Source organism: Oryx dammah, unplaced genomic scaffold, assembly GCF_014754425.2.
Source record: "Oryx dammah isolate SB20612 unplaced genomic scaffold, SCBI_Odam_1.1 HiC_scaffold_10, whole genome shotgun sequence".
NCBI classification, from domain to species: domain Eukaryota; kingdom Metazoa; phylum Chordata; class Mammalia; order Artiodactyla; family Bovidae; genus Oryx; species Oryx dammah.
This window is the reverse complement of record NW_024070194.1, coordinates 16,097,622-16,108,394: the sequence shown is the minus strand read 5'-3', so window position 1 is coordinate 16,108,394 and position 10,773 is coordinate 16,097,622. Positions and strand designations below refer to the sequence as shown.

Below are 10,773 nucleotides of genomic sequence, written 5' to 3'. Positions count from 1 at the left end.
AACCACACACACCACACACACACACACCACACATGCATACACACCGCACATCACACATACATACACACACACCACACATACATACACACACAGCACACACACACACAGGGCTCCCAGGCTCCAGTGCTGGCTGTTCTGGGGCTGTGGCCCCAGCCATACAGCGGGGAACCGCAGGCAGACGGCCGCCCACCCCTCTTCCGCCCCTGCTCGTGTTCCTTCCTCCTTTCTCGTTCTCCTGACTTGCATTTCCACAGCTGCCTCCTTTATAGGTCCCTGGTTCCCCTCCAGGACCTCGAGGTTTTGGCAGCTCTGCAGGACGAAGACATGGCCAGCGGCCCTGGCAGCGCGCGGAGGTGGGCAACCCTGGTGGTGCTGGCCGCCCTGGGCACGGCTGTGACAACGACGACCAACCCTGGCATCGTGGCCAGGGTCACCCAGAACGGCCTGGACTACGGTAACTGGCTGCCTTCCTTTCCTTCTCTCCCATCACTGACTGAGCACCTGCTGTGTGCAGCCCTTTAATCCAGAGTATGGCCTGCTCACTGCTCCTTCAAGGAGGCCCTCTCACCCTGTCTTACAGAGCAAGAAGCTGGGCCAGGGTGAGTTACCCAAGGTCACAGAGCTGGGAAGCCGCAGCGCGGGGGTGGAACCCTAGTCTGGAGGACTCTGAGTCCAGTGCTCAGGCCCCTCATGGTCCACCTCCTTCTACCCAATACCCGATTCAGGCTTGGGCCCTTCACTTCCTTCCTCACTGGTTCTCAGCCCTGATACTCGTCTGGCAGCCCCTGGCTCAGTCCTCAGCGTGGGCCGAGCTCAGGCTCCGTGAGGAGCGGTGGTGCTTGGCAGCTACACTCTGCACAGTAGCCAGCCGGGTGCCACAGAGAGGATCCCCCCAGGCCACTCCCTCAGGCCCAGACACAGCAGAGAATGTTATGAAGCAGCCTCCTGACCTGCTCAGATCGGTGCCAGGCACTATGCTAAAAGCACAAAATGTTACTAGTGACCTTTACAGATGAGCAGACAGACTGGAAGGAGGCAGGCGGAAGGAGGTGGCCTGGATCTGAGCTCTGGTCTGTGAAGTATCGGCGTGGGGCTGCTCAATGCTGCCTCTCGGTGGCAGAGAGATGACCTGCAGAACTGTGGGGGACAGCTGGTGCCAGAGACATCAGACCCAGGAGAAGGCAGGCTCTCAGGGGCGGTGGACCCCCAGAGGAATCAGGACAGGACCGAAGTGAAGTGAAAGTCGCTCAGTCGTGTCCGACTCTTTACAACCCCATGGACTATACAATCCATGGAATTCTCTAGGCCAGAATACTGGAGTGGGAAGCCTTTCCCTTCTCCAGAGGATCTTCCCCACCCAAGGATCGAACCCAGGACTCCTGCATTACAGGTGGATTCTTTACCAGCTGAGCCACAAGGGAAGCCCAAGAATACTGGAGTGGGTAGCCTATCCCTTCTCCAGAGGATCCTCCTGACCCAGGAATCGAATCGGGGTCTCCTGAATTGCAGGTGGATTCTTTACCAATTGAGCTATCAGGAAAGCCCAGGACAGGACACCTGGTATTCCATCCCTGAATTCCTACCCCAGCCCAGGCAGGACACCTGTGAATCCCAGGGTTGCAGACGGAAGGCTTCCTGTGAGCCAGGAGAAAGGATTATGCCCCTGCCCTGTACCCAGACCTGGGGCGCCTCTGGTCGCTTCCTGGGAGCAGAGACTTGGGCTCAGCCTTTAAGCCCAAAAGTCTTCACATTCTGTCAGAGCAGCCTCGGTCCCGCCTTCTACTCACACCCCATACAGCCATCATGAGTGTCCTGAAGTACAGCGGAGCAGTTCAGGACCCTCATTACTGACGCTATTCAGCGGCTCCCGAGTGCCTTCAGAAGGCGTCCTGGGCTTGGCCTTAGAGACCCTTCGAGACCTGGCCCTTGCAGATCCACAGATGGTGGCCATCCCACAGTTTCATTTCTCTCTGGGCAGTGCCAGTCTGTGCCTGGTTTACTTTTGGACCCCCAGAAGGCCCGTCCCAGGGTGCGGGCTCTGGGAACAGAAGGCCTGAATTCAGATGCTGCCTCCCTCAGCTGTCAGCTGTGTGGTCACCTTTCTGAGTCTGTTTCCTCATCTGTGAATTGGGAGGTTAAAAGACCCACTGGGCTTCTTCCCTCGTGGCTCAGTTGGTAAAGACTTCCTGCAGTGTGGGAGACCTGGGTTCCAAATCAGTTCTTTTCAGCCAGACTTACTACCCAGGATTGTTCAGATTCGCATATGTTCAGTTACACGTGTGTAACTTAATACATGCATGGAGCCCAGAATTGTGCCAGGAACAGCGTAAGAACCTGATAAATGTTGTTGTTCCTATTATTATTACTATTGCCATTATTACTATGCTTAACTGGCTCTTGGAAAAACGCAAATCCTGGGATCCATCATTTTACTGCTTATTCTTCTCATTTAACTTGTTTGCCATCTAACTGGTTCTCTGACGCTGTTAACCACATAATAAAGGATGGCAGAATTCCTGACCCTGGGGACATTCATTCATTTAGTCATCCATCAGGTATTAAGTTCTAGTCCCTGTGGTAAATGTGGCAGACATCTGTGACATCCCTGGCCTTGGGCGGCTTACATCTAGTAGGGGAGAGAGATATTAATTGGAAAATCACCTGAATAGTTGCATAGTTACAAAAGGTAATGCGAGCTCCAAAAGAGATACAGACAGCATCGTGAGAATGATAACAAGCAGGATCGCACTCTTCGGATGAACCAGAGAAAGTCCCTAGAAGAAATGATGACTAGAAGCTGACCAGGTGAAGATGAGAGGAAAAGGTTTCCCAGGCAGTGGGAAAGGTGCATGCAAAGATCCTGTGGCGAGAGAGTCCAAAACCCAGAGAGACGCAGTATCTGTGAGGGCAGAGCACAGAGCAGATGATAAATAAACACCCACAGGATGCGTGACTGGGTGTTTGGAGCGGGTGATATTTCAAACTAAGTGTTGGCAAACAAGCATGGCAAACAAGTTGGCCTGAGCATGGCTTTTACATTTTTAAATGGCTGGGAAAAAAATCAAAAGGAGAATCCTGTCTCAGGCCCTGTGAAAATGATGTGTGTGCTGTGTATACTGTCACTTCAGTCTTCAGTGTCCAACTTTTTGCGACCCCATGGACTTCAGCTAGCCAGGCTCCTCTGTCCATGGGTTTCTCCAGGCAAGAATGCTGGGGTGGGTAGCCATGCCCTCCTCCAGGGGATCTTCCTGACCCAGGGACTGAACCCACGCCTCTCATGTCTCTTGCACTGGCAGGCGGGTTCTTTACCACTAGTGACACTGATGTGAAATTCAAATTTCATTTTCTATCAGTAAAGTTTTATTGTAACAAAGCCATACCTATTCATTCACTTACTGTCTATGGCTGCTTTTGTACAATAACCTCCAAGCTGAGTGGTTGTGACGGAGACAGAAAGACCTAAAGAGCAAAAAATATTTATTATCGGAGCATTGACAACAGCCCTTAACTGAGCCCTGTTATAGACCTTTCCAATCCCCCCGTCTCTGCTATGATCCAGCTACATGCCTCTGACCTCTGCCTCCTCTCTCTCCTCTCAGCCTGCCAGCAGGGAGTGCTTACTCTGCAGAAGGAGTTGGAGAAGATAACAATTCCCACTTTCTCAGGAAACTTTAAGATAAAATACCTCGGGAAAGGGCAATACAGCTTCTTCAGGTAAGCCCTGTCCAGCTCACTCCTCCGTGTTCGGGACCGTCGTGTGTTGGGGCCACCAAGACCTAGGCTCGTAGAGCCACAAATTCCTAAACTCAGAGAGGTTAGATGATCCCAAAGCTAATGTTTACATCATTCCGAGGGGATACAGTCCCCAAGCTGCGTGTGGAAGAAACCACCCAAACTGTCTTTCAGGCGTTCACTGTGACTCCCGAGGGGATGTCATAAATCCCCAAACTCTGTGCCAAGCCCTTATGTTAACTGGGATTAGGGGTGGATGTGAGGTTTCTATGACAGAAAACCTAATCAGAAATGACCTTAACCAGAATGTAGGGGCTCAGAGGACTGAGATGTCCCTGGAATCATCTGGATTCAGGTTCAGCTTGAGGAAGGCTCAAATATCACTGGACCCTGTTTTTCTCTTGCCATCTCTCAGCATCTCTTCCCTCTGGAAAGGCTAATTCTCGGGTAGGATGTCCCTATACAGAGGCCATCAGCATCTTCTCAGCACTCCCAGCCCTGTGAGAGGAAGGCACCATCTTCTTACCACTCAAGCAAAACTCCTAAGATTCACTCTGATTGGTCCATTTTAGGTCCATACACACGACTGGACCAATCACTGTGGGCAGGGAACAGAAAACATGAAGGAGCTTGTGCTGAAGTCTCAAGCCCCACCCCCTGAAGATGACCTGTGAAGTCAACTTTCTTGGGAGCAGCTTGGCCTAGATGTGGGGAAGAGTTCCTCCAAAGTAAAAATGGCAGTTCTGTTATCAACAAGAGAGGGACGTGGGTGCTGGGGAGAAAACCCATAAATGTCCTCTAACGAATTTTATGCACTCACTTAGCAGATATTTTTGAGCACCTACTATGTGTCTGATTCAGCAGGCTTTGCTATTGTACAATAGTGAAAAAAAAGACACATTCCACCCCTTACAGAACATGTAGTCAATGGAATTACATTTGTTATCTTCACTGATCATCATACACCCTGCAAGAGAGGTTTTTGTCCCCATTTTACAAATGAGGAAACTGAGACTCAGGATGATTAAGCAATGTGGCCATGATCACACAAAAGTAAATTGAAGAGGAGGATTCAAATGCAGATTTGTCTGACTTCAAAGCCTAGCCACAGAGTTCCCAAGGCTGCTCTCATCATAACTTTTGGGCTCTCTTAAAAGAGATGGGGTAAAGGACCAGGCTGGAGGGGAATGAGTCTGCACTGACCATTGGCTGAGTCCTTGTGGGGACCCCGAGGAGACTAACTGATCGTTTCTTCCTTGCAGCATGGTTATTCGAGGATTCAATCTTCCCAATTCCCAGATAAGACCGTTGCCTGATGAGGGCCTTGATCTCTCTATCAGAGATGCCAGTATCAAGATCAGAGGAAAATGGAAGGCACGAAAGAACTTCATGTGCGTTTCCAAGCTTGTTGTTTGTTGAGTGTGTGGGTAAGCTCTTGGTGATACTTGGAAGAGGGGAGAGCCAAGATCTCAAGCATGCCCAATTTTTGCCTGGCCGAACACCATCTGCCCCCTCAGAGCTACTGGCAAAATTTTTCACAAAAGAAGTTTTAACATGCTGCTGCTGCTGCTAAGTCGCTTCAGTCGTGTCCGACTCTGTGTGACCCCATAGACGGCAGCCCGCCAGGCTCCCCCGTCCCTGGGATTCTCCAGGCAAAAGTACCGGAGTAGGGTGCCACTGCCTTCTCCTAAGTTTTAACATAACTCTTGGTTAATAGCTAACCATGTTCCACATCTCAATCCAGGACGCCAGCAAGGCTGAGTTGGTACATATGGCTTAGGATGGACGGCTAAGTGGGACCTTCACTTTACCCCTTTATCAGTTAACAATTGCTGTGTTACAAACCATCCCAAACTCAGTGACCTAAGCAAGTCATACATCTCCACTTATGTATCTCTGTGTTGGCTGGGGTTCCCTGCCAAAGGTTGGCCTCAGCTAGGGGTGACCCTGTTCAACATGTATCTCCTCCTCTTCCCTGGACCAATCAATGGGCTACACAGAGCATATTCTTAGTGACAGCAGAGGTGCAAAAAGGGTAACCAGAAGCATATTAAGCCCTAGACTTTGAACTGGTCCATAGTCACTTCTACTCATATACCATTGGCCAAAACAAGTCATGTGGCCAAGTCCAAAGTCAAGAACATGGAAATACACACGTATCCTCCCAAGATAGGCAATGGAGAGGGTATGGACGCAGGGAGGGTGAAAATTGGGGCAAATCAAACTATAACTGTGAATCTAAATATTGGGCTCTCACTGCAGTGACTGTGCAGCGGTGACGGCAGCTCAGGCTGACCTGTCATTTTAGCAGCTTCTCCTTTGTGGGGAATCCAGGGAGCAAACACACCTTTTGATGAGAAGAGAGGCGTAGGTCTGCCCTTCGTTATAGGGACTGCTGATCTGTCATTCCTCACAATAAGCATTGCTTAATTTTTCTCTCTTTTTTTTTTTAGCTTTTTATATTAACAATGCTGTTATAGTTTCAGGTGGACAGCAAAGGGACTCAGCCATACATATATAAGCATCCATTCTCCCCCAAACTTCCCTCCCATTCCAGGCTCCCACATAACATTGAGCAGGGTTCCCTGTGCTATACAGCGGAGGGAATTGCTTAATTTTTCATGTGAGCTCTTCCACATCTATCATTTCACTCACTGATCATAAACAAATAAATAGCAATACTTCCTCACATTATAGAAGAGTTGACAAGTTACATTCACATCCACTGTCTTATCCCAAACTCATTTCAGGAGGGAGTAGTTATTAACCCCATTTAAGGAACAAAGTCATTAATTAAAGACACACCCCTCCCCAAAACTCAGCTTTCTGAAGTCATTCATTAATTAAAGACATGTCTCTCCCCAAAACTCAGCTTTCTAGTGGCAAAACTAGTGTCCCAGTGCTGGTCCAAGGTCTGAGAAAGGAAAGTGAAGCTCAGAGAGGTTGAGAAACACTCCCAGGGCCACACAGCACAGGCAGAGGCTGAGGCAGTGGATAAGAGGAGGGTTCTGCCAGGCAGACATGGCTTCACACTTCGAGTTGGAATTCTGGTTCCGTCACTTGGCTGCAGTGTGACATTGGGCAAGCAGCCTTCTCTCTCTGAACTCCATCTCCTCATCCTGAGTGGGGATAATAGCAAGACCTACCTTCCAGCATTGGTGTGAAGTTTGAATGGCAGAGGGGAGAAAGTGCTTGCTCCAAATCTCATCTTTGTGTTTCCCTTCAGCAAGCTCGGCGGCAACTTTGACCTGAGCGTGGAGGGCATCTCTATCTTGGCGGGTCTGAGTCTGGGCTATGACCCTGACTCGGGCCACGCCACTGTCACCTGCTCCAGATGCAGCAGTCGCATCAACACTGTCCGCATACGCATCTCTGGCAGCAGCGTGGGGTATGACCTCCTGGGGCTGTGGACGGGAGGAGGGATGAATGTGTATGCATGCGCGATCACTCAGTCATGTCCGACTCTTTGCCACCCCATGGACTGTAGCCCACCAGGCTCCTCTGTTCATGGGACTCTCCAGGCAAGAAAACTGGAATGGGTTGCCATTTCCTCCTCCAGGGGATCTTCCCGACTCAGGGATTGAACCCACATCTCCTGCATTGCAGGTGGATTCTTTACCCCTGAGCCACCTGGGAAGTCCTGGGAGGAGGGACAGGATTATCCTAATCATTCTTGTATTCAGAAAGCACATCCCAAATGCCACTTCCATGCAGCCTTGTCCAAAGGTCTCAGATGTAAGAAAGGGACAAAGGTTCACAGATGGAATACACCCTCCCTGCCTTGAAAGGTCCCCTGCTCATTCAGTATTCATTCAGCAAACTTTTACTGAGCACTGCAGGTTCTGCACTAAACACTTTAAGTGCACCAAGTTATACAACCCTTATCACAAGCCTGTAGGCATTCATCTCTCCATCCAACTAACAAATATCAACTAAGAAACTGCTGTGCATGAGGCTTGTTCATTGTGTTCAAGAAAGAGCAGTGGTCACTAAAAATCTGGCCTTGCTGACAGTGATTGGAGGCTTGATGGATGCCTAGCACTGTTCAGACATGAGCCTTATCCCATCCTGTCCACACCAAGACTCTACGACATTAGTCTATTATTACCCCACTTTCAGAGGAGAAGATCAAGGCACAGAAAGAATAGGAAGTAGCCTGAGTTTTCATACCTAATGAGAATTGAGAAGGGATTCAATCCAGGACTCCCAGCCCCCGGATTCTTAGCTTCACAGTCCCTGTTCTCTTGAAGCTTCAGCCTGTGGGGAAGACAGACATTAATCAAATCACTGCATTAATGAATGGCTCACAAAGAATTGCAAAAGGATATTAGAAGCAGGAAAAAGAGGAAAGTGTGCTGAACACATAGAACAGAAGGTTCTGACCTAGTCTGGCGGTTGCCCAGTTCTTTGATGAAATGACATTTGAATTGAGATGAAAAGAAGTAAGAATTAATTAGACTGGGGACAGTGGGTGTTTCGAGCAGAGTGAACAGCATGTGCAAAGGTCCTGTGGTGGGAGGAAGCAGAAGACACAGGAGGACATGGCCGAGCTGTGGGGCTGGAGGACAGAGAGCGAGGGAGTGGTGAGGAATGAGGCTGAGACGGGGCAGGGTTCCCGCTGTGGAAGAAATAACCTCAGGACCAGTCACTGAACACAGCAGAAGAAGGGTCTGATGGGGGTGTACAGAGTTGGAGCCCAGGGATGAGGGCGGTTAGGCCTCTTCGGAAGAGGGAGGAAGGCTTCCCAGATGAGGCAGCCTTCTGAGCACAGCCTGGGGAGTACCTGGAAAGCCTCACCCCTGTCCCCACATGTCAATCCAGGTGGCTGATCCAACTCTTCCACAAAAGAATCGAGTCTTCGCTCCAAAAGTCCATGACCAGCAAGGTAGGAGGGGCTTAGAGTTTCAGCCCGCCCCCGTCAGAGTGGGTGGGGCCCGCGGTGTCCACAAAAGGCACGCATCGCTGGACACTTCCGCTCTCACCTAGACCTCTTCAGCAGTTCCCTGCAGCCCTTAGGGAGCACGAGTCCAGCTCTACAATGTGTCATGTCAATTTTCCTGGGAATCTAGCAAGAGACTAAGGTTCATGTCACGCACCCTCAGCAAACTCCCCCACGCTTGAGCCACCTCTGCCCTCCCCCACGTCGTCCCTCCCTGCAGAGAAACTACTGTTCTTTCCTGCTGAGCCCTCATATCCCTCCGGCCTCCTTCCTCATCCACCACCCCCAGAACCCCCTTGGTGGTGGTGCTGCTGCTGCTAAGTCGCTTCAGTCGTGTTCAACTCTGTGCGACCCCATAGACGGCAGCCCACCAGGCTCCTCCATCCATGGGATTCTCCGGGCAAGAGTACTGGAGTGGGTTGCCATTGCCTTCTCCAATGCATGAAAGTGAAAGTGAAGTCGCTCAGTCGTGTCCCACTCTTAGCGACCCCATAGACTGCAGCCTACCAGGCTCCTCTGTCCATGGGATTTTCCAGGCAAGAGTACTGGAGTGGGTTGCCATTGCCTTCTCCACCTTGGTGGTGAGCCCCACCCAGAAAACATCCAGCTGATGAAGCTGCTAGACTAGAGTGTAGCCAAGCTATGTCCTGAGGCTGGAACTGGTATGAAGGACAGACACAGATCAGTGTGTCCCCCCAACCCTGCTTTCACTCTAACCCCCATCCCCTACAAGCCAACTTCTTCAGCTGAGAAAAGGGGTGGTTTCCTGGGCTTGCTTCCCATTAATAAACCATCAGCTTCCAGGAAACCCCAGAGCCTGTCTTCCAAGCCAAGTGAGCTTGGGTTTTCTCCAGAGGGCAGTGGGAGCCATTGAAGGTTTTAGGCAAGGAGATGACCTAGCCAGATCTATGCTTTAGAACAATTAGTCTGGCTGTCGTGAGAATGGCTGGAGGGGCCAAGAGCAGGGGCAGGAGTCTTGGGGAAACCAAGGAGGCTTGTGCAGTCTTCCAGATGGGAGACCTTGGTCTTCCAGTCAAAGACACTGACAAATGTGGGTAAGGAGGTATTAACCATCTATCTGAAAGCACTCTGGCAAACATTAAAAGAAAAAAATACCCATGCATGGTGGTCAAAATGCACAGCGGAGTAGATTATAAAATGGGTTTTAGAGTCTGAGTAGGAAGTAAAATGCAGATTGCATCTCATACAGTCATATGTGTGCTCAGTTGTTCAGGCATGTCCGACTCTTTGTGACCCCATGGACTGTGACCCACCAGGCTCCTCTGTCCATGAGGTTTTCCAGGCAAGATAACTGGAGTGGGTTGCTATTTCCTTCTCCAGGGGATCTTCCCGACCCAGGGATAGAACCCGCGTCTCTTGCACCTCCTGCTTTGGTAGGCAGGTTCTTTGTCACTAGCACCACCTGGGAAGCCCCCATACAGTCATATACAACTACTATTTCCAAGCTATATGTTGGACTCTGAGCTTCCTGGTGGCCAAAGAGAAAAGGGGAGGTTGAGTAGCTACATGATTTTCAAGGAAACATTCAAGACAAGCAAAACCTGTCCAGATAATTATTCCCAAAGGACATTGTCCACTATAGGAAGCCTTCGCTGATCTTTTCTTTTATTCTCCCAAGATCTGCGAGGTGGTGACTAGTACTGTGTCCTCCAAGCTGCAGCCTTATTTCCAGACACTGCCAGGTAAGAAATGGGCAGGGCTAAGAAGGCTGAGGTGGAAGGGAGAGGGGGAAGTTGGGGTAGAAGGGGGAGGGGAAAGTTGGGATAGAAGGGAGACAGGGAGAGTGTGATGGAGCCAGCAAGTTTCCTAGGCAGGCCTGGGCTTGGGTGAGAATAAGTAGAGCAGGTTATTTTCAAATGGTAATTAGCATCAGATCCCTTGGGGCCAGGTCCTTGTAGCCGGTCCAGGAGTTAAATGGAAGAGAAACCCTACAAGGTTTCCCTACAAACAACAAGTACCCACAGCTCCCTGAAGCCAGAGATACATAGCTGATCTGAGATCTGAGGCTGGTCACTTCCCCTCTCAAGGACTCAGTTTCCATATCTTTGAAATGGACACAATCTTCTCTCTCCCCACGTGCG

At 50.2% G+C, this 10,773-nt stretch overlaps 1 protein-coding gene across 1 annotated transcript in view; it reads left to right on the top strand.

Moving 5' to 3' along the window:
* The first annotated feature begins 259 nt into the window (after positions 1–259).
* The window catches only part of LOC120868797 (bactericidal permeability-increasing protein), a 30,115-nt gene continuing 19,601 nt past the window's right edge, over positions 260–10,773 (top strand). Inside the window, exons 1-6 of the mRNA XM_040247660.1 lie at positions 260–454; positions 3,600–3,714; positions 4,995–5,123; positions 6,959–7,120; positions 8,554–8,617; positions 10,311–10,374. Of these exons, the coding sequence (XP_040103594.1) occupies positions 325–454; positions 3,600–3,714; positions 4,995–5,123; positions 6,959–7,120; positions 8,554–8,617; positions 10,311–10,374 (664 nt within the window). The 5' untranslated portion in view covers positions 260–324. The remainder of the gene's footprint in view (positions 455–3,599; positions 3,715–4,994; positions 5,124–6,958; positions 7,121–8,553; positions 8,618–10,310; positions 10,375–10,773) is intronic.